This window comes from Diabrotica virgifera, chromosome 9, assembly GCF_917563875.1.
Source record: "Diabrotica virgifera virgifera chromosome 9, PGI_DIABVI_V3a".
NCBI classification, from domain to species: Eukaryota; Metazoa; Arthropoda; class Insecta; order Coleoptera; family Chrysomelidae; genus Diabrotica; species Diabrotica virgifera.
In genome coordinates this window covers 176988878-177014402 of record NC_065451.1, presented here as the reverse complement: position 1 = coordinate 177014402, position 25525 = coordinate 176988878, and the positions used below count along the sequence as shown (strand labels likewise).

Below are 25525 nucleotides of genomic sequence, written 5' to 3'. Positions count from 1 at the left end.
TATAATTTACATTTTTAGCTATATTTTGAAAAAGAAGCCACATCTCGATAAAAGGTGACTTATTAAAAAAAGACTAAGAGGTAAAAAAGTTTTTAAAAACACTGGGTTTAACTAATGGTACCAAAATAATAGTTTAAATTGGAACGTACACAAACATTTGGGGGGTTTAAAGGAACAAAACCCCCATACATTTTTTATGTAGACATATTAAAAAAGAAGCCGCATCTCGATAAAAACTACCTTATCGAAAAAAATACTGAGAGGCAAAAAAGTTTTAAAAATGTTGTGGTTAACTAACGGTTCCACAATAATGAATTAATTGGAACGTGCACTAAAAGTTTGGGGGGGTTTAAGGGAACAAAACCCCCATAAAATTTTTATGGTGTGGAAAAATTTCACTATAATTTTTTTTAAGATGTTCCTGCCATAAGAATGACACATGTCCGTTTTCAATAAAAAATTTCAAATAGTTTTCGACATATTGAAAAAAATCGATTTTCATTTTGTAACTTCAAAGGGCTGTAACTTTTTTTATGAGCATATTTGTACTAAGGTAAGTTAGGTTCAATCGAACTATTTTTGATCCCAGAATGTGTGGTATAATTTATGACCAATCTTTTCGGGACACCCTGTATATCTGGATTTTTACACCTCGTGAAAGAAGTTTTGACTTCATTAGATGTTGCATTGCAAAGAAAGATCTGTTTCCTGCCATTATTCTCGTTTCAACTTCTCACTCTAATTTGTTGTCATTTGTGATTTTTGCTCCTAGATATTTAAATTATTTAATCACTTCGAAGTTGTGATCGTTTATAGTAATGTTTTGCCTTATTCGCCGTCGTTCTTGTTTGTCCATTCTTATAGGACACATAATTCTTAGGATTTTCCTTTCGAATATTCTTAATTTTTCTTCATCTATATTTCTTAGGTACATTGTTTCGGTTGCGTCTGTAACTGGTGGTCTGATTGCAACTCTGTATATTTTTAGTTTTGTACTTCAACTCATTTATAACGCTTAAACTATATAATTTAGTTCTAAACTATTTTAATTTGATTTTAATCAGAATCGCACTAATAAAAACAAACACCACACACTTAGAAACGTAATTGTTCAACTTTTTATGTTAATAAACACTCGTGGGGATACATAGTGACAAAAAAACAATATCTGATCTATTAAATTTTAATGTAGGATCTTATAAACAACCAAGATGTCTACCACAATACCAGAAATCGCAGTTACCCATGACGACGAAAACGAGATAGAAAACGATAACGAAAATAACTACCTCAATTTGCAAGAAGCATTGACAGACGTAGAAGATTTATACGAAGAAGGTGACGATTTATTTGTTGCCAAACCGAAACAAAGAAAATCTAAACTAAAAATTAAGTTGGTACAAGATGAGGCTTTAACTGATCTAGAAGATTTTGAGGCTTCAGATGAAGAAGACGATAGAAGCAAGAATATCATCATGCATTCTAAACCAATAACCATCGAAGATCTTGACTTGGAGGGAGGTATCTTTGAGGAATCTTATAAAACACATGTAAGAACCCCTAAGGGTGTTAAAAAATTAAAAACTCAGTGTTCCACTACGCAAAGGAAGATGGACGATACTGAAGTAGAATATAAGATTTATGACAATTATACAGACGAAGAGATATTTGACACAGAAAATGAAGTTGCAATAGACAGTGTTCCAGAAACCAGCATAGATTTAGATACATATAATTTAGAGAATATGAATGTAGCAGACAATACAAATAGAAAAGAAACAAAACGTCTGTCAGTCTCCCCAAATAATAATCCTTCTGACACCAACGACTCTGAACACTCTTATCACAGTGGTCAATTTTTGAATGCCCTGTCAGTTTCACCCAACTTGTCAGACTTGACCGATATAGAAGTATTGCATTCTGACTCAGATGACGAAAAATCGTTTAAGAAAACGAAACCACGAAGAAGAAGATATAAGGGATCTAGAAGACACTCCGTAACTGACGTAGAAGACTTAGATATCTCAGACACTGACGACAGATTTAAAAATTACATTTCACATCCTAAAAGAAAGGTCAATTCATTCAAAGTTATCACGAAAAGCCATTCTTTAGCGTATGACTCTGACAATGAAGATAATGCTCATCTACCTTTTCCAATATGTAAAAAAATAGCAGAGAAGAAACCGAGTATTTTGAATATTCCAGAGTTTGATACTAACTTTCCAACAGATATAGAAGATTTCGAAGATGTAATAGAAACACCAGCTACACCCAATTTTGAAGGTCACGAAAAAGCGTTTGAAAAGAAATTAGAAGAAATGGCTGAGTGTTATAGCAAAATCAACGAATCGCATAGCGCTCTCAAATGTAAAAATATCATCAGGGCTTTGTCTTCAAAAAGTAATGATAATGATGGAGATAATAATACTGATAGTGATGTGTATCAATCTGAACACGGCGACTCAGAAAAAGAGGATCATGACGAAAAGATTACTTATGATATTAGATTTGTAGGTGCACCATCTACAATAATAAAGAACAAGAAAACTAGTCTATTGGTACCGATCTTAAACGAAGAACCACTTACTGACTGTGAAAATGTCAATAGTTCTGACGAAGAAACATCTAAAATTATACCTATTGCTCTGGCTAAAGAACTGCAGATACATACCGATGAAGAAGAGTTTGAGGACGATTTGGATGAACTAAACAATATACCTGAAATAGTTCTCCCTCCTCCTATTAGAAACTTGGTTATTCTGAAAGAAAATGGAACACTACCAACGGTTCAGATTCTACCACTAGTAGACTATACTCCAATACAGTCGCCTCAAGAACAGTCTATGATTGCAGACACAGACGAAGAAAGTGTTTCTGAAGCAGAAGAAGCTATGGAAATACCAATGTCGCTGTCCGTGTCGGATTTTACTTGCTTACCAGACTGTGGTGTTATAAAAGAAACTGAGAATCAACAAAAGATAAAAGTGAAAAAAACGCTTTATGTTCCATGTAATGATGATATGGACGAATTGACGGATACAGAAGAGATAGTTCTGAATACGCAAAAGAGGCGTAGAGCGCCCAAATTTAAACACATGCACGAACGATTCTTAGCTGAGAAAAATAAACTGTCTGTCAAAACACCTGAGCCCAAAGCTTTGACTGATACAGAAGATGTATTTTTGAGTGACTATAATTCTGGAGACTTTCATAGTTTGTCTCCTTTATTAAATTTACCAGTCACAGAAGGTCTTACAGATATCGAAAATCTAGCTGACAGTTCAGATGAAGAACCTAACTTTAGAGCAATGTCATGTACTCCCCAACAACTAAGAGAGTTGGGAGGAGAAGTCATAATGTCTATGGAAGGTTCTGGTCCGTTTTCCATTGAAGACCGTCTACAAATAAACAAGCCAGTTAAAGTTATCTCACAGGTGGCAATGAGCCCTGTACCAACAGATACAGAAGATGTAGCTACGTCAGCAGACGAAGACGTATTAGCTTATTCTAGAGCAGACACTTGTACCCCTAACCAAATTCATTTAGACTTGAAGCAAGAAAGTTCCACGAAAGTTTTAGATGGAACTAACAAAAAGATGGCGTCTGAAGGATGCATGTATCTTAAAGGAGGTGGCTACATTGATCTGACAGATTCAGAGTATATGTCTGCTGAGGAGGGATACTTTAACGATCTGATGAGAGGTATTAAGAAAGACTCTGGTTGTATTTCGTTGAATTTGAGGGATGGGTCAGTGGCGTTCGGACATCAGCCAGGTAATAGCTTTTTGCTTACTTTTTTTACGAAATGAGCCTTCGCTGTTTTCTTATTCCCAGCAATTTGCAATCAAACCATTTGAATGCTTCATGTTATGCATGAAATTATCCTACCCATTTTTTTAATGATTAGATTTATTTAAGATGACTATCAGCTTGAGTTGATGCTTCTTCTTTACTTGAAATAAATATGCAGATAAGCAAAATATATATTATCATCCGTTATACACAAGTAATTTCTCTGCATAATTTGGCCAAATTTGATTTTAAAAGAAACCAAAAATTATTACCATGTAAATTGAAAAATATGAAAATAAAATAAAAATTCCATTTTTATTCAGTTGCAATGCGAAGGCAAAACAATGTTATTTTTCACTTAGAATACGGAGCGCAGTCCAGCACTCTGAATCGAAGATTTTCGACTTTTATTGGAGTCTCATCGGAGAGACGTAGGCCTGCTGCTCCATTAAGTGACCAACAACGAGAGTTTATCCCCCACACCGCAACTGACGTGAATGGATTATCACCTAATCCATTCACGTCAGTTGCGGTGTGGGGGATAAACTCTCGTTGTTGGTCACTTAAAGTATGGAGCAGCAGGCCTACGTCTCTCCGATGAGACTCCAATAAAAGTCGAAAATCGTCGATTCAGAGTGCTGGACTGCGCTCCGTATTCTAAGTGAAAAATAAGATTGTTTTGCCTTCGCATTGCAACTGCATAAAAATGGAATTTTTATTTTATTTTTATATTGGTCTTTACTCCTTTGAGTAACTAGGTCCATTTTCCGTTGGAATTTACCAGCTGATCAGAAGGGGTCGTGAATTGTAAGTTTTTTGAATTCCCTCTTGTCTTCTTCGCTTCAGCATCCATCTGGATTGCAATTTTTAAAAGCCATGGAGGTATCACCAGGGAAATGGACCAATAAGTTTTCAATTTAAAAATCTTTTTGTAATATTTTTAATATTTTTCAATATTATTAATGTCGCTATTAGGATTGAAAACTTTACCTTACCTTAGAAAATGAGTTTTTAAACTGTATAGTTTTTAATAGTTTTATGGTCAATAATTGTCTTTTATATGGGTGTAACAAAAATACAGATCAAAAATTTAGTCACATATTCTGGGACCAAAAATAGTTCGATTGCACCTAACTTACCTTAGTACAAATCTGCACATAAAAAAAGTTACAACCTTTTGAAGTTACAAAATGAAAATCGATTTTTTCCAATATATAGAAAACTATTAGAGAGATTTTATTGAAAATAGACATGTGGTATTCTTATGGTAGTAGTATATTAAGAAAAAATTATAGTGAAATTTAGACACCCCATAAAAATTTTATGGGGGTTTTGTTCCTTTAAACCTCCCCAAACTTTTGTGTACGTTCCAATTTAATTACTATTGTAGTACCATTAGTTAAACACAATATTTTTAAAACTTTTTTGCCTCTTAGTACTTTTTCGAAAAGTCAGTTTTTATCGGGATATTTTGAATATTTGTCAAATCCACCACATATTTGTATATGGCTAAGTACGATTATGGAGACTTGGTAATAATATGAAAATTTATTTATGATTTACATTTTTAGGTATATTTTGAACCATATTAAAAAAGAAATAATATCTCGATAAAAAGTGCCTTCTCGAAAAAATACAAAGAGGCAAAAAAGTTTTAAAAACACTGTGTTTAACTAATGGTACCGCAGTAAAAGTTAAATTGGAACATATACAAACATTTGGGGGGTTTAAAGGAACAAAACCCCCATAAAATTTGTATGTAAACATATTAAAAAAGAAGCCGCAACTCGATAAAAACTGCCTTATCGAAAAAATACTAAGAGGCAAAAAAGTTTTAGAAATATTGAATTTAACTAAGGGTACCACAATAATAATTTAATTGGAACGTACACAAAAGTTTGGGGGGTTTAAGGAAATGAAACCCCCATAAAATTTTTATGGGGTGCACAAATTTCACTGTAATTCTTTTTTAAGATGTTCCTGCCATAATAATGCCACATGTCCATTTTCAATAAAAAATCTCTAATAGTTTTCGATATATGAAAAAAAAATCGATTTTCATTTTGTAACTTCAAAGGGCTGTAACTTTTTTTATGTGCATATTTGTACTAAGGTAAATTAGGTTCATTCGAACTATTTTTGGTCTCAGAATATGTGATTTAATTGATGACCTGTATTTTCGTTATAGCCTGTATAATTCAAATAGTATGGTTGTCTTCTTGTTAGATTTACATAAGGTTCTTGAATTCAAAGTGGAGCACAGAACTTCATTAAAAACGCGTTATCGAGTTCTATTTCACGCTAAGGTCTTCACCTCATTCCAACACTTTCCTTGACTTCTTATCTCGTTTGTGCTGGGCGACCTTTCTTTTTTAGGGGATTCCACTCTAGGGCAGTCTTTGCAATACTGGAGCTATTTTTTCGAAATATATGACTGATCCAACCCCACTTTCTGGACTTTTTTTATTTTCTACTCCCTTGGTTCGGTCCGGTAGAGCAGATCTTCTTTTCTGATGATCTTAGGCCAAAAAATACGAACAATTCTTCGTAGGCATTTTTTAACAAAGGCCTGCAGTTTGTTTGTCACTTTCCAGGTTTCACATCCGTATAATAGAACAAACATTTAACTGGAATATTAGGATCTTTGTCTTTATAGCATACTGTCCAGACATCCAAAGAGGGTTGAGCAAATGAGCAAGCTGACTTGATGAGCTACTCGTATCCTCATACGAATATCGTCTTCTGTACCTCCGCTTTCTGTTACGACATTTAAAAGATACGAAAAATTTTCTACATTTTCAATCTGCATGTTTTTGATAGGCCTATAGACATTTTTAAATGTCTATAGGATCCAGGTTGACTCAGCCTAAATAAAATGAGTATCTTGGGTAAAACCAGGGAATAATAAGCGGTTGAAGCGTAGCACTGGTCCTGTTACCTTCCTTGTATACCGTAGACCCTAGATATAGCAGACTATCCTGCTATAATCCCAAAGCCGCGTTAGCGGTATAAAACGGGAGATTATTATTATGTTGTAGATAGTAAATAGTAGGTATGTTGATTCTTGCAGCTAATTAATGAGAGAGTGAAATGAACTGTATGTAGGAAGCATCAACTCAAAATATACTGTAAATATAATAATATCAACTGTAAATACACTCAATTTACTCAAAAACCAAATTCTGTTAGGAACAAAATTATTAAAATTAATTAGAACATAGCATGTTCAAAATAAATGTATAATTGGCACAAATAATTGGCAAAAATTCTTGAGAAATTGGTAAGTTTGCAATAAAGAATGTATATATTTTGGTCTTGATTAATTGTTTAAGTGATTTCATGAAAATTATTCAATAAAATAATTGTTTATTAGTAATATACTTTATTCTAAAGTAAAAGTTAAAAATAAACATTTTCTACATTATTAAATAAGATTACAAGTGACAGTTGACAACCGGAATCACTACTGAGTGAACCAATGTTGCCAAGTACAAAATTTAAATAACAGTATAATATGTCCGTCCGCTATAACTTTTCCCATGCGGTACGATTCATTTTCAATCAAATTAAGTCAAAACAGAAAGTGAAACGTAGTGAACCAATGTTGCCAAGTACAAAATTTAAATAACAGTATATGTCCGTCCGCTATAACTTTTCCCATGCGGTACGATTCATTTTCAATCAAATTAAGTCAAAACAGAAAGTGAAACGTACGCCGATGTGTGTAGTATATAGTATACAGTATACAAAATGTATATATGTACACATCGACGTTCGTTTCAATTTATGTTTTGACTAAATTTGATTGAAAATGAATCGTGCCGCACTGGAAAAGTTATAGCGGACGGACTATATGTAAAAAATGTCAATATTCTTGTCAATACGAGATAACTCTAACGGGTCGATAGAAAATAATAGCTTACATGTAGCTATCAAAGCAAATATAAGGTAATTCCACATAATGATTTACAAAAACGAAGGAGTAAAATCAGTAGAGATGAAGTTTTCTTCTAGTGAAAGGAGGGGAAACATACAAAAATATTCTTCTTCGTACTTTAGGACTACTTCCTGTGTTTTCGTTAATGGAGTAGCAATAGCAGTTAAGAGGACGATGGCCAACTTTCGTACCATCTCGTACGCAGTAGTCCATGCTGTCTAGGTATGTTTGAGCGGTTTTCTTTAGCAATGCTTACTAACCGATCGTCTTGCATTATGTTTACATGGTCTGTCCATTCTCTTCTTCTGTTTTTTGTCCACCAAACTACGTCTTGGATGTCACATAATATCTCGTTTATGATTATTTTCATGACTTTTACGGTTGTATAGAATATGTCATATAGATTCTTGCTTTATTTCTGATACTCATATATTTATTTCTTCAAAATATGCCTGTAAGGTATTTTGATTTAGTGGCGCATCACTTGGTTTAGATTTTCTAGGTACTATGAGGGCCTTGGTATTATTTACAGATCATTGTAAGTTATCAGCATTTTCCGATATAATGACTCCGTCGTTCGCATAACATGCTAAGAAACTAAGCAAAATATGTATAAGCGTGTAATTGTCAAAACATAAAAGAGATTGGGAAGAGTTTAGAGAATAAACAAAAATGGTTATAATAAAAAAAATATTAATCTACGATGGATGATATTTCACACACTACATCCTCCTTCGTGGAATATTCTTTTCTACTGATTTTTTGGTCAGATCTTAGTTAGTTTTTCAGGTACTCATCTGTTGTTTGTGTTTTTCACATAGATTGGTAAATGTTTAAAGAAATTTCGTCAAAATTACATTTGACTTTTTCTATGTTTTATTTACCAAGGTAGAATTAAGAATTTCGTAGTTCTCCCTTGGAAAGCGAAGCATAGGAATTGTACAAACAAGTACCAAAAATATCTTTCCCTTTGGCAGGGGTCTTGAAATCACGAGTCGAACTTTCACTACATACTTCTTAGCGGAAAATGAAATTAGATCGAGGGGATACTGATTTTTATACAGAAATATTTACAATTTACTTAAATTGGTGTGTATTCAAGTATTCTTCGGGAATATTTCCAAATGGGACGTGATAGAACTGAAATTTAGCTAACTAACGGTTGTTTCGTACAGAGGATTCAGAATATTATCATAAACACATAATATTTAGGTGCATTTTCGGTAGAATCTCTAAGGGATTATAAAAGAATATACATTATTACAGTAAGCGGTATATTTTGAAAAGATTTTATTACGTGAACCTAACGATTAGTCAAAATAGATAATTGGAGAATCTTACAAAACAATCGCATGGGAAAATGTTTACTGAAATATAAAATGATGTACAGGGTGATGTAAAATGTAACGTATCGGAATTTTGACATGTTACCGCACTCGAACTTTTTTCCAACTAAAAAAAAAACAGTTATTTGTTTATATTTAACTTCTAAATAGTAATTTTAAATTTTGCAAATTTACTGAGGTCGATATATACATTCTAAAGCACAAAATATTATCAAAAGTAAAATAGTCGTGAACGAATGTGTTAGAATAAATGTTGAAACTTTATGTTTAATAATAATATATATTTACTATTAACCACTTTTTCTATCTGTAGGATGGGAAGCCTCACGACAGTCGCTTAACTTGGAGCCAACACCTCCAACACTAATCAAGGACGCAGCACAGCAAGGTAAGATCTATTTTCCAATTGGTTTTAATATTGTCATTTTAAATGTTTAACGGTATTTTAATCAATACAATATTCAAAACATGTATGCATGTAATCTTTACCCAGCTAATTCAAATTGAATTGCATAAGGCCGGCCACTCACTATCAGGTACACCTGGACGATTAGACCTGTCAGGTTTACCTGATAGTGAGTGACCGGCCTAACAGTAGTTCGATTTGATTTAGTGTAGGGGATGCTCTAAAGAATCTTTGAAAATCACTAGGATGACGTTTTACAGTTTATACACCCACTTTCCAATTGAATATGAGGATATGAGATTTGACTTTTGATGTTGAATGTGACGTTTTCCTAGTATTTTCATAGTGTGTGAGGATCTTTAGATCTTTTGACAAGATTACACTGTGTTTTATGTAGTAATTTTGGACTGATAAAAATACCCTCTTATAAATAACAGCCAACCAGTTCTTTATTTTCAAAGTCAATTTTCGATCATTGTTCACTGAAGTAAAATGCGAAGTACTTCATAGACAACGGAATTCCCACCTCTATACTGTAATGTTAAGATTACTTTTTGCATTTTTTTTTAATTAATCTATTTATTTGTTATTATGTCAAAACATCTTTCATTTCTACATGAAGAACATTCTAGGATTCTGGAACCCTGTATCAGCCTTATACAGGTCTAGTGGATGGGTAACATATGTTTTTAGAGTCAGTTGGTACTCTCCAAAAATTGTTTGTCGCCTGCAACCTAATGCCTTGCAGTCATGGAAGACATGGTTGACTGTTTCATGTTCTCTGCTACAGAGTATGCAGCTTAAGTCTCTATGGAACAGTTCCATTGTGTGAATGTGTCCATTGAATTTTTATTTAAACTTAAACTTTATTACTTTCCCATCAATTTCGATTTTACATCGTAGCGGGTATTAAGATGTTGTTATACATTTGGTTTTTTCTGCTGATATTATCATATTGTATTTCTTAGCTGTTGTATTGAATATGTGTGTTAATCTTTGGAGATCGTCTCCTCTCGGCGATTAATACGGCGTCGTCTGCATAACATAATATTTTAATTTCTTTGTTTCCCATTCTGTAACCATGACCTTTAAGTACTGCTTCTATTATTTCGTCCATTATTATATTAAAGAAAAGTGGGCTTAAGGAGTCACCTTGTCTGACTCCGCTTTGTACTGTTATAAACTGTGTTAGTTTTCCATTTATCTTTGCCTGTATTCGATTATGGAAGTAGATGTTTTCGATGGTTTGTATAATAATGTTTGGTATGTTTCTTATATAGAGTAAGTGTAAGACGTCTTCCACTTGGATGCGATCGAAAGCGTTTGTCAGTTCTATAAAACCTTTTCCAGCAATCCTTGTTAATACCTCCATTTCGTTGGTCACCAGATGTCTTTGTGTTTTGCTTGTGTCTGGTCTTGTTTCGGCCATGTAAGTCATAACTGGCCTAATAACTGACTTATATATCCTTTGTTTCCACTCTTAGGTGTTTGCTTTCCAAATTATGTTGTTTATGCATCCGGCCGTTCTACTGTCTTTAATTATTAGGTCTTCTACCTCTACTTCGATATTGTTGTCGGCTGACAGATTAATTCCCAGGTATTTGAAAGTTACTATTTGTTGTATAATTTGATTGTCTAACTCCAATTTACATCTTATTGGTTCTTTGGCTAGTACTAAGCTTTTTGTTTTTTGGACTGATATTTTAATATTCATTTCTTTTGCGTTGATGTTGAATTCGTGCAGTAATCTTTGTAGGTCGTCTTCGCACTATGCTACTAACACGGTGTCATCACCGTAACAGAGTATTTTTATCTCTCTATCGCTCATTTTGTAGGTACCCTCTTTTTTCACTTGTTTTATTATTGCATCAAACATTATGTTAAACAGTAGAGGACTTAGTGAATCTCCTTTCCTGATTCCTCTGTTTGCTTCTATGGGTTCTGTTATTATTCCATTGACTTTTATTTCTATTTTATTTCTTACATTCATGTTTTCTATCAGTTTTGTGATATACAGTGGTAAATTTTTTTCATATGGTAGGTGTATTACATCTTTTAATTGTATTCTATCAAACGCTTTAGTATTATATTAAATACTATTAGCTGGATGTATATTGTTGCATCTTAGCTTGCTGATGAGAATACTCTCAACTTTTCCATAAATGTGTTTTTAAGCAAGATTTATGATCAACTGCATATAGGTAGCGATGTTTAAATGCACAAATTATAATAGTTGTACATGTAAAAAGAATTAAAAAATTCCACAAAAAATTTTAATATACAAATTATATTGAATGTTTGAAAATAAAGAACTGGTAAAATGGTTAATGATAATATCTAATTATGAAAATAACATGCAGGTATTTGTAACTCTTTCATCTCACACTAGGAGCACCACCATCAATCGCTAACTTCATTCTCATTTTTCATTTTAATTTTCATTTTTTAACTCGTTTAATTTCTAAGCCAGAGGATGCTCTTTGTGCATTAACAACACAGTTTTTAACACACTAACTGCTTTTAAATTTATTTCCAGCATATAATAACTATGATCTAATTATTATTATCACGTAAAACTTTCTCAGTCTAAGAGCCAGAGGGGGTCAACCCTTTCACTGCTACATTTTGCTGGAAGACATCTCCAGCCCAGACGCTCAGTTTCTACTGGCAATGAAAGTGAGAATGTGCATGTGTCACGAATTTGTGCCACGCGCACTGTCTGAAAACAGCATGGCGCGGATCCGTGTCATGCACAGTGAAAGGGTTAAGTATGCAGTTTTATATCCCCTCGGGATAGTTGCAAACGCATTATTGCAGAAAATCCTATCTTATGTTATTACAATGTCATTTATATTTGAGTTGTGTCGTTAAGTTTCGACAAGTAAACATACTGAATGGCAGGTATAATAATTAAAGGTACAATAAATTAACATTTGTTACTTTCTGCCTGTGGCGGAAATGTAACGACACCACTCAAACACAAATGACTTTGTAATAAGATTAAGATGAGGTTGTTCTACAGTAATTTGTTGGCAACTATATCTTGCCGTTTTTTGGTGCGTAGATTCGATTTCTCGAGGGTATCAGGCTGAAACCTTGTTATATTTTTGTTATTAACAATGTAATTGTTTAAATGATTGTTTCTCCTAAACTAATAGAGATATTTAATTTTGCCAAAATGAAAATTGTTCCTTTTGAAAAAAAATGAACAAAATTATGTTTGATAAACGTTGATGTTTGGGGCTTTTCCGAGTATGACTCAAATTTCATACGTGCGATTAACTTTCTAAATCATCTCATCATAAAGTTAGTTGTTTCAGCTTTTAAGAAATTTTGCAAAATTACTTTATATTTATTTATTATTAAAAAAGTTATAGCAATTCAACGTTAAAAATTTCACTAAAAAGTTGAGAATTAATTTGTTTTTAAGAAATTTAATCAAAATTAGGCTATAAACTTTGAAAATCTGGCCAATGGAAATTATTAGCCAGATAATTATAACCAACTCAAAACGAACATTATAAGCTTTAGTAAATGTTTCTACACTTCTCCAATGAATAACGCACCACCTTAAAAATGGGTCATTTTTGATGTCTCGAATTTCGTAAAGCTGTTGTCCGATTTAAGTGATTTTTTTAATATGTTATAGCCTTATTTTTTAACGATATCGCTGTAATAATATTGTTGCTGGACAGGTAAATTGTTATTGTATACCGGGTGTACCAATCAAACTGTGATTTTTCTCAAAGTTCGCGTCACCCTGTGGAATATTCTAGCATTTATAAAATACTGAAATTAAAACCAAACTATAGCCTCATCTTTTCTTAACATTCTGTTTTTTTGATTCACTCGCTTATGTTGGCTAATAAAAAAGTTAAGTACTTTAATAACTAGCCTTGTTTTTGGCCAATACAGAGTGTTTTTAAATAAGTATAGCAAACTTTAAGGGATAATTTTACATGAAAAAATAATGACAGTTTGCTTCTTAAACGTATGTCCACAAATGCTTCGTTTCTGAGATAGGGGGTGTTGAAATTTTTCTTACAAACTGTCGATTTATTTATTGCTCCAAAACCGGTTGAGATATGCAAATAAAATTTGATGAATTTTAAGAAGTAGTTATTTCATTTTTTGATATGCAATTAGGAATTTAATATTCAACATTGGCGCGCATATGGGTAATATGACCCTTATGTGCGCCAATGGTGAACATAAAATTCTTAATTATATGTCAAAAAATGTACAATAACTACCTTTCAAAACCCACCAAATTTCATTTGCATGTTTTAACCTGCTTTAGAGCAATAAATAAATCATCAGTTTGTAAGAAAAATTTCAACACCCCCTATCTCGGAAAGGAAGCATTTGCGGACATAAATTTTTAAAGCAAACTGTCATTATTTTTTCATGCCGAATTACCCCTTAAAGTTTGCCATACTTATTTAAAAATACCATGTATTGATGAAAAACAAGCCTAGTTGTTAAAGTTCCGAACTTTTTTATTATCCAACATAAGCGAATAAATTAAAAAACAGAATGTTAAGAAAACATACTATAGTAAGGTTTGAATTTTAGTATTTTATAAATGCTAGAATATTTCACAGGGTGACGCGACCTTTGAGAAAAATCACAGTGTGATTGATACACCCGGTATACAATGACAATTTACCTGTCTGGCAACAATATTATTGCGATATTGTTAAAGAATAAGGCTATAACATATTAAAAAAAATCATTTAAATCGGACAACAGGTTTAGGAAGTTCGAGATATTAAAAATGACCCATTTTTAAGGTGGTGCGTTAATTTCTTGAAGAGATACACATCTTTGGTTCCAACAATTTGATTTGATCAAATTTGATGAAAGTTTACCAAACGCCATTTTGTTCATTGTTTCAAAACGAACAATTTTCATTTCGATAAAATTAAACATCTCTAACAGTTTGTGCGATACAATCATTTAAACAATTAAATTTTTAAAAACAAATTATGTGATGGTTTTTCACCCTGGTACTCTCTAAAAGTCGAATCTACACACCAAAAACATAAAAAAAAACGGTAAAGCACAGAGTGGGGGATATAAAAGTGTATACTCAACCCTCCATGGTTCCTAGACAATCTTCCGCCATTTTTTAAGAGCTTTTCAGCTTACTTCAGGCAAGTAACCCTATTTCATCAGCTTACAGCCATAACTACTCTTTATTCTGAAGGATTTAACACCAAAGGTTTGCACTACAGCATGCGCATGCGAAAACTATAGTATATTTTTTTAAATACGCGTAAAATAGTGGTTGTTTTTTGCTTGAATGATTTGCTCATTCGGGTTTAATAATGACCGTTTTATGCTAAAAAAGAAACTATTCTTTCTCTACAATTTTTGAATATAAAAACATAAGTGAATCCTGAAGGTCTATCGTCAGAAAAATATTTCCAATATCGATCCATTTTCGTTGGAGTTATTATATAACATTATACTGAAACTCTGGGAAGATGTCCCATGTGTGTTAGATTCAACCGATTCAACAAATAAACTCACCCCCTGTTTCTCCAACCGGCGAGCCTGGGACCGCTCTTACATAACATTATACTACAAGTCTGTGATATAGGGTGGCGGGAAAGTCCCTTTACAGTAATGCACTGTTTTTGTTATACTACACATGGAAAAAATAACACAATAATTTTGTTGGTGAGTTATTGTTATCAAATCTGGACTTCTTGGAGGCCAAGGCAATTATTGTACAGGGCATTTTGGAGAACCTCGTCCAATCCATCGGCCCGGGACTATTTCATTCAAGCGGTTGCGAACAGTGAGGGCAAAATGGAGCTGAGCGCCATCTTGTTAAAAATAAAGTGTCGGCAGTTCACTGAGCTGTCAGTTGCGGTTCATGCGCAGAAATGCCAACAAACATTGGCGCCGCATTGAAACATTATTTTTATAAGGGGACTTTCCGATTATCCTGTAGAATAAACCATTTCGAAAGAATTTAAAAAATACTTATTTATTATCGCTATTAAACGCTAACTAAGCTGTTTGAAAAAAATTGTCATCAATACTAGCCAGACATGGCATTAAGTTTAGTTTTTAAAAGACGTAACGCTTGTAATAAATTGATGCTGTTTCACAAAAACATAGTTAATATGAAAAGAAATATCATGGATTCCTGAATTCTCCAGCCAAATACCTCTCAAAGTATGTACCACACATTATGGTCTATTCTTTTTTTTTTAATTAAGGGTTTGTGGTACGGAAGGAAGGGAATTGGCAAATGACAGATGTCTATATCGTCTAAAGATGATCTCTTTGGAATAAAAATCGACCTGTTTCAGCATTTTCATAAAATCCAATGAATATTGTCAAATATCAGGATGGATTCTTTTGAGTCGTCAACCCTGTACATTGTTTAGTATTGTTCGTCCGCTATAACTTTTCCCATGCGATTAATTTTCAAACAAATTAAGTCAAAACATAAAGTGAAACGAACGTCGATGTGTATATACATTTTGTATACTGTATACTACACACATCGGCGTACGTTTCACTTTATGTTTTGACTTAATTTGTTTGAAAATTAATCGTGACGCATGGAAAAAGTTATAGCGGACGAACAATAAGTTTCAGTGTATTGTATTGTTCTATTTATTGCGTCAATTTTTCGTCTTACTGTTTCTCATACTGTTCCATTCGTTTTGGAATTTTAGTATATATTTTCAGTCAAAGGTATTTTTGATTGGAAACCACAAAATTTGTGGTTCATTTGTCGTTTCCATTTACCGATCTGCTTCAAAAACGCCTTTCCATATGGCATCCAAAACACCATAGAAACATTTTCTAGAATGTATGGCTTATTCCGAAAAATATATTTAAAAACATGAGTACTCTTGTATCCAGATGTTCATGTCTTAAGTATTCCCCAGAATAATTCCTTACAACGAGTCTCATTCTTAATGCCGTTTACTTCTTATTTATTACCACTATTATTTTCTACTTGCTTTCCTACCAAGTTTCAATGTCGACTTTTCAATAATTCACTAATATTGTAATGTTGTTATGTCTCAAAACACACCATTTTGTTAGTATCTGTTTTTGAGATACTTGCCTCTCATCAAACGTGCATAGGTATCTGCAAAATAAGCAAAATATGTTTCTTCTCATTTTGAGTGATAACTTTTTTGCAGTGAGTTTTTCACGCGTTATTTTTAGTTTCTAATGAAGTTTACTAATTTGTCCCATTCTAAAGATGCGGATAATATGTAGGTTCAGCATGTCGTTTTGTTTTCTTCGTCTGTCTCTAATGTACAATCAAAGTTAAAAGTTTACGTTATACAACTGTTAGCGTTTCACTATACTATACTATACAGGACACCGCACACATCTTTTGGAAAATGTAATGTCACTCAAATCAAATAGAATTTACATGAATATATTACATTAGCTGTGAATTTTGATTAATAACAGCGTAAATGGATATAAATAAATCTAAAATGAAGTGGGTATGTAAGTGAATTAGAGTGAGAAAAAAGATTTTGTGAATCGACAGATTTTAAATCTTTCTGCAGGTATTAATAAGGTCTCTTATATTGTAGATAATAAATCACAATGCTCTTCCAGTGACGCACTGCAAAATAAGTGACAGCCTCAAGCTGGGTTAAGCTGTTTTCAAGCTGACTTCAAAAATGTGATTTCCTTAATATTTAATTACAATTTACGCCGTTATTCATCAAAATTCAGAGTTGGCGCAAGAATATGAAATGATTGTGATTTCGAGACGAATCTATTTATGTAAATTTTATTTGATTTGAGCCACATTAAATTTTCCATACATTGTCCTTTGCAATGACTTAAAATATCAACCAAACAAACAATGAAGTAACGTAGGTACTGGCAAATCTTATAGGTAAAATAAAAACCGGCGTTATTTAAAAATTGTAGAGAAATAATATTCTTTTAAGATCCAACCACAGTTCAGAAAAATGTGCAATTACCGGCACAGCTTAAGCATTCCGGCGTATCAAAATTCACTTCCTAAATTCACTTTCATTCACATCTCATTGGCAAAAATAACATTTATATTGATACCAAATTAACAACTCTTACTAACGAGAATAGAATATATTATTATAATCACACTTTGGTTAATGCAAAGATATACACAAAGTATTTCCGAAGCAATTTGTTCTTATCAAGTCCAACTGTCTTTTAATTAGAATAATAAATAACTTTAATAGGTTGATAAAACGGTTAAAAAGTATGTAAAATGTGTATGTGCTTTTCACCTTTTTGGTTTTATTATTAAAATATCTTGTGTTATTGTATTTTTTGTAAATGTTGTATTGTTGTGTATAACACACGTTACATATCGAGCCGCACGTTGGGCGCCAATGTGTAAAGTACAAACCACGTTGGTTGCACCATTTTAAAATTAACGATTGACTTAAGATCGTGACGAGGTCAACCTCAGCTACCGTACCTCCTCTTCGCCACCACAAAGACAATCATGGAGATTTCTACCCTGGCCAGCAGTTCTCAGAGGTAGTTCGGCTAATCGCTAAGACAAACAAAGCATTACACAAAAACGTAAACAAACATTTTATTCATTAAGTAAGTAGACTTGTCTCTATGTTTCAGCAATTCCTGTAGAAGGTGGGTGAAGGTATCAAAAAGAAGGTCCAAACCAAATTAAGTGGCTAAAGAAAGAAAGATAAAAAGGTGACTGAAGACCTTAATCTTAAAAAAAAATATGCTCATTAAACACCTAACTGTCCATGCTGCTTTTGATGTAGGGCTGATGGAAGGAAAGTTGACGATGTTACTGCGATATTAAGTCTCTTAGTTATGTATTAGATAGTGGAGTCTACTGACTGAATTACACCAATAGTTTTATATTCAATTTCATGTGGAATGGAGTCTAGTGATTGCAGTCCATGAATATGGAATGAAGGCTGGAGGTGGATTTATTGCGGTCCATAGATTTGGAATGGAGCCTGGTGGTGGATTAATTACCAGTCCTTATACAGACCCCTTGGTCTATGAGTTTCTCCCATTTTCTGTGCTGATTTCTTAGTCAGAGCCATAGCTTATAATTATACGTGACTAGGGTAAAAGTAGTTCCTCTAGTAACAAAAATACTATCGAAGACCAACCAGAACCGAAAAAGGTTAAACGAATGAGCTTAAGTGGAGCAACGGGAAAAAATTTCATCATTACTTGATGAAACAAGATATTGACTGACATGAGGCTCGGCAGCAGACTCTGGAGCCTATCCAGAACAAAATTAGAAGGTGTGAACCCAAAGCCAAATGATCGAAGAGGGTCTAATCTGAGGAAAATCGCCTAGACGCGCAGCCTAGGAAAAAGGTATTAAAACTGAGAAACACTAACTGACGACAATAAGCCATCTAATGGACAGGCGGTAAAAATCAAAAGGGTAGAAATAATAATAATAGTCTTTCGTTTTATACCGCTAACGCGGCTTTGGAATTATAGCAGGGTAGTCTGCTATCTCTAGGGCCTATAGTATAATATATATATATATAGTATATATATAGTAAAGACGGTAACAGGGCCAGTGCTAGGCTTCAACCGCCTATTATTACCCCTGGTTTTACCCAAGGTACTCATTTTATTCGGGCTGAGTCGACCTGGAGTCTATAGACATTTTTAAAGATGTCTAGATGTCCTCGCCGGCGCTGGGAATCGAACCCTGGCCTATCTTCGCGGAGGTCAGACACCTACCGCCTGAGCTATCCGGGCCATATAAGGGTAGAAATATTGTTCCAAAACTATTTAGATATTTTCTTTTAATGAAACACTTAATAGCCATACAAGAAGTGATTTTAAGCCATGTGATTTTTGAAACTTACCAATACATTTTGCGACATTCCTGACTGCTTAATTCTACTTACCTCTGTGGTAATACTATCTTTTAATTTCTGCATATTGACAGATTTTTCTTTCATAAACGTTGGATTTTAAGAAACCCCTCAGAAAATAGTCTAAAGGAATCATGTCGGGTTATCGCAGGGACCATTCGAAAAAACCACGCCTTCCAATCCATCCTCTGGGAAACACATGTAGGCATTGCCTCACCACACGCGCATAGTGAGGTGGATCACCATCTTGTTACAGCCAAATATTGTCGTTTGGGATATTATTATTGTCTGAGTTCATTCCATACTTAAAACTCACTCTGAACACGGAAAAGCCAAGAAAATGTATCCAAATGAATTACTTATAATCCTCTTTTTTATGTTTTCTCTTTTTATGTTATATTACATAACAGCTAGATACATATTTTATAATAGCCTAACTTACCTAGATTAGATTAGACTAGATTAAGAAAAATTATTATCTTTTCCTAAAATAAAATGTTCGCAAATATCTTACGATATCGAATGAATCTTGGTATGTTTCTCATTATTAACATAAAAAGTTAAAATTGTGACCATCCGCGATCTTAATTTAAATTTAATACATTCAACACATAAAATTTTCGCCCAAAAAGACAGTTGGACAGGATAGAACATTTCTACCAAACTCGAGCAATAGTATAGCTCACTTTTTTCACCAGATATGCCTCTACCTGGCACCCAGTTCGTAACATACGAAAGCGTGCTTATGCCAAACAGCAGTGTGTCTTCTCCTTCTATTCCACTGAACCAACAACCTCTCCTACACAGAACCACCTCATACACACAAATTGACGCAATGCTTGAAAACATGTTGTTCGAAGTTCAAAAGCAGGAAAAACTGTTTGGATTAGACTTAGACGTAGTGGAACCAGACCAAGCGTGTCTTAACACACTAGAGTTATTACCAAGCACCGATGCTCTAATAGAAGTTCCAATTAAGAAGGTCATTCGAAGACCAAAAGTCTACGAAACAACTCAAGAAATTATTGTAAACCAAGATGAATCTCCTTATGACCTGATTTCATTTAGTGGACATCCAAGGGTAGATCCCATTCATGAGTATGACGATGTGGTCGTTAAAGAAAACTTCAGCAATCTCGACGAGATTTCAAAAAACATCAACGACCTTGTAATTTCTGTAGAAGACGACGAAACTAAGCTCTTAACAAATCATCCAGAGGATGAGTATTTAGAGAAACCGTACACGTACAAAATAGACTTCCAACGAGCTAACACTGCCTCCAGTGAGTCACTAAGTGATCACTACCCCGATAGCTGGAATGATCCAACTGAACACAAAGAAACTTTAATTGACGATGATTATGAACTTGTGGAATCAAAACCACCAGTTCAAGCAATGCAACTGCGTGACAATAGGACAGGAAACGAAATATGGTGGGAAGGAACGTATCGCAACTTGAGTATAGTTCCCGAAGAAGACGAAGAAAACCAAAGTTTATTAGGCAGTTATTACTCAAATAAATCATACTCAACCAAAGCATATTCTCCACTAATCGAAACAACAATCATCGAGAGAACACCAGGTCTGAGCAGTTCTCTTAAGGAGTCATCCATTGACGTCGATGATTCCAGTGATGGAAGCTCTTCTGTGACGTCAAGTAGTTCTGATGAAGGTACTTATGAAGTCACGAATAAACTAGTAAAAGCAGAAGTAAAACTAATGGTAAAAACCTTGGATAGTGGTAAGGAGGCTATTGAAATTAGGTCAGTAAGGGAATTCATGGACAATCCAGCCAAAACAGACGAAGATTCGTATGAAACAAGTACACTTCTTAAAAAAAAGAGTCAGACGTTACCAAGTAGACTTGGTGAAAAGTTAACAAACATTACACAGAAGTTTAGCGGAATGTTGGACAAAAAGAAGTCGACATCTTACTGTCCTATAGTTGAGCCGCATACAGAACAAATTGGACAAGAAGAATCTCCGAAACCTTCATTTGTTCTACAAAATTTATTCGTTATGAATTTGGATCAAGATAGTAAGTCAAATCTTTTGGCTTCTAAAGAGCTGTCTAAAAGTAAAACCGAGCTCCTTGCTACTTCGAACCAGCGCTTTCCTTTGGAATATGATCCAAATACACCTCCAAGTGCAGAAGATGACCATGATGCAGTGGATCTTTTTGCGAATATCCCGTTTTATCCCTGTTATGAGAAATATTCTCCTAACGATAAATCTCAAGCTTCCGTTTCTACTGAATTTATTTCAAATCCTTTCATTGACAATTCCAATATTCCTGAAGCATACTGCGACTGGCTACATGAAAAAGTGGATGACCTCAGAGGTAAAGTTAGTGATTTCGAATTGGCGACCTTAACTCGTAACCCAGGAAACGAAGCCGAATAAGAACTTGAAAAATCGAAAAATTACTGGCCGCTATTTTTTAATTCGAATATCTGGGGGAAGTCAATACAAAAGGCGTAACATCCCGTGGGTATCGAAAGTTTTACTAGGTCACGGTTTTTTATTAACAATTAAGCAAAAAAAGTGACTTTTTTCATTCATTTCAATATTGTGAAAAAACTACGCATTGTAGATGAAAACATTCCAGAGACGACTTTTTTGAAAATACTTACTGTTTAAAATGAGACTTTCCACATTAAAAAATGTTTATAAACAAAAAAGTTATTACAAATTAAACCCGAAAGTAAGCATATTTTCAATTGTTTATATTATTCAAATAAAACAATAAAAATATTTAAAGCACATTTCACAATGTGAGTTTTTATGTAGTTACTAAATATGCAAAAGATGGGCTCGATCGGTCGAGTAGTTTTTAAACAATTCTATTTGTTTATCCCATTTTAGAAAAATAAAGTCATTTTCAAATGACAATACCACTAGTCGGAGAGGTAGAAGCGGATTTTGTGCGTGATAAGTAATATGGAAAGAAAAACTATACGGGGATATGTTGAATTAGTTGTGTACATAACTTTCACCAACGGCCGGAAACCAGAGTGGGGGCCGAGGGTAGTTATAAGGGATCAAAGTCGCGGTTTTTATTATTTTTTTTTGTGACGCTCATGATCGAGATAGTGCACCAAAATTTGAGAATAAGTAGGTCATGACGTAACTAAGTAAAATCTCTAGGGGCGGAATGCTGCGTGGCCGACAAATGGGTGGGGGTAGGGGTGACTATAAAAAATATAAAGGGTTTTTTGCGACGTTCCTGATTGAGATCGTGGACCAAAATTTGAGAATAAGTAGACCATGGCATTACTAAGTAAAATCCCCAGAGCCGGAAACCAGAGTGGGAGACGAGGGTAGTTATAAGGGGTCAAAGTCGCCGATTTTATTATTTTTTTTGTGACGCTCATGATCAAGATAGTGCACCAAAATTTAGGAATAAGTAGGTCATGACGTAACTAAGTAAAATCTCCAGGGGTCGCACGCTGCGAGGCCGACAAAGGGGTGGGGCAGGGGTGAATACAAAAAATATAAGGGGTTTTTTGCGACGTTCGTGATTGAGAGAGTGCACCAAAATTTGGGAATAAGTAGACCATGACATAACTAAGTAAAATCCTCAGAGCCGGAAACCCGAGGTGGGGGACGAGGGTAGTTATAAGGGGTCAAAGTCGCCGTTTTTATTATTTTTTTGTGACCTGGCACAACATTTGTCCCCCACGCAGCGTTCCGCCCCTGGAGATTTTACTTAGTAATGTCATGATCTACTTATTCCCAAATTTCGGTGCACTATCTCCATCATGAACGGCAAAAAACCCCATGTATTTTTATACTCACCCCTGTCTACCACCCCTAGTTACGTCATGACCTACTTACTCCCAAATTTTGGTGCACTATCTCCATCATGAGCGCCACAAAAAAAAAACCGCGAATTTTACCCCTTATAAATACCCTCGTCCGCCACTCTAGTTTCCGCCTCTGGGGATATTACTTAGTTATGTCATGGTCTACTTATTTCCAAATTTTGGTGCCTTATCTCAATTACCAACGTCGCAAAAAACCCCTTACATTTTTTTATATTCACACCTGCCCCACCCCTTTTTCGGCCACGCAGCGTTCCACTCCTGGAGATTTTACTTAGTTACGTCATGACCTACTTATTCCCAAATTTTGTTGCACTATCTCCATCATGAGCGTCACAAAAAAAAATAAAAAACCGGACTTTGACCCCTTATAACTACCTTCCTCCCCCACTCTGGTTTCCGGCTCTGGAGATTTTACTTACTTATGTCATGGTCTACTTATACCCAAATTTTGTCGCATAAAAGCAAAATGTCGCAAAAAGCCCCTTATATTTTTTATATTCACCCCTACCCCCACCCCTTTGTCGGGCACGCAGCGTTTCGCCCCTAGAGATTTTACTTAGGTACGTCAGGACCTATTTATTCCCAAATTTTGGTGCACTATTTCAATCAGGAGCGTCATAAAAAAAATAATAATAACCGCGACTTTGCCCCTTACAACTACCCTCGGCCCCCACTCTGGTTTCCAGCCGTTGGTGAAAGTCATATACACAACTAATTCAACATATCCCCGTATAGTTTTTCCATATTACTTATCACGCACAAAATCCGCTCCCGGCTCTTAGACTATACGCCAGTGAATGGGAGCAAGAATAGGATATTACCTGCATGGATTTTAATGAAATTTTGGGCCTAGCCTCTACTGATCTCCTAATTCAAAGTCTACCGTATGCCGATGTGTGCTTTTATCTTGGGGTGGACAATTTTTTTATTAAAATTACCACAAAATTCACTAGAGAACCTAATTCTAAGCAAAAACTGTTCTATAATTTTTTTTTGAAAACAATACTTTTTTAAATATTCGTGGTTGAAAATTGGCCATTTTCATTGAAACATAATACCTTTTCGAACGGTTTTTTGCGAATACCTTAAAAACTATGCATCCAACTAAAAAAACTCTATTAAACATTTTTGTAGGTTATAAAAAACAAAGAGACACTTGCCTTCATAAATCTTCTAGTTATAATACAAAAAGAGATATGGTAGGTGAAAATAGTTTGTTTTTTGGTACATTCTCAAATTGGTGTATTCAACTTGAAATAACAGAGAAACGGTCGATTTTGGGTATATAATGCTACTAATACTTTTTGTAGTGCTTGAAAAGACCTTTAAAATGAGCTATATTAAAGGTCTTATTAAATGTATTTTAAGAAAAAATGAGAAGTAATTTTAACCCCCATCCACCAAAATGTAAATGCATCGTTTTCCTTTCACAATGCATTTTATTATAGTGTTATTTCTATGTTCACAAAGTTGGACGGGTTTAAAATGAATGGTTTTTGAAAAAAAAAAGATCAAATTATAGAGAGCATTTTTAAATTTTCTTAGAAATCTTTCTTTTTCTCCATGTAACTTAAAAATGATAAGGGATACTGTAATGAAAAATAAAAATGAAATTTTTATCTGAAAAAGCCCTACATTTTTGTGTGCTATCTTTTTTTTTTCGTATCTCGTTATCTTTTTCGAGTTACATGGAGGAAAAGGAAGGTTTTTAAGAAAATTTAAAAATGCGCTCTATAATTTGATCTTAATTTTTTCAAAAACCATTCATTTTAATCCAGTCCAACTTTTTGAACATAGAAATAACACTATAATAAAAAGTATTGCAGAAGGAAAACGATGTATTTTAATTCTGATGGATGAGGGGTAAAATATACTTCTCATTTCTTCTTAAAATACATTAGTCATCAAATTTTTTGCAGAATATCTCGCTTAGTTTGAATGTAATCGACATTTAGTACTGCTCATTTTAAGGTCTTTTCAAGCACTACAAAAGTTATTAGTATCATTATACACCTAAAATCGATAGTTTCTCTGTTATTTCAAGTTGAATACACCGATTTGAGCATGCAGCAAAAAAACAAACTTTTCTTACCTACCATATTCCTCTTTGTATTTTAACTAGAAGATTTATGAAGGAACGAATCTCTTTGTTTTTTTTATAACCTACAGAAATATTTTATATAGTTTTTTTGTTAGATGTATAGTTTTTAAAGTATTCGCAAAAATCCGTCCGAAAAGATGTCATTTTTCAATGAAAATGGCCAACTTTCAACCACGAATAACTCAAAAGGTATTGAGTTTTCAAAAAATAATTATAGAACAGTTTTTACTTAAAATTAGGTTC

General features: G+C 33.9%; 1 protein-coding gene across 1 annotated transcript in view; it reads left to right on the top strand.

Annotated features, from left to right (window-relative positions):
• The first annotated feature begins 1211 nt into the window (after positions 1–1211).
• LOC114333145 (titin) overlaps positions 1212–25525 on the top strand; it is a 96349-nt gene continuing 72035 nt past the window's right edge. The window contains exons 1-4 of the mRNA XM_050660763.1: positions 1212–1713; positions 1759–3777; positions 9392–9466; positions 20052–21695. Of these exons, the coding sequence (XP_050516720.1) occupies positions 1212–1713; positions 1759–3777; positions 9392–9466; positions 20052–21695 (4240 nt within the window). The remainder of the gene's footprint in view (positions 1714–1758; positions 3778–9391; positions 9467–20051; positions 21696–25525) is intronic.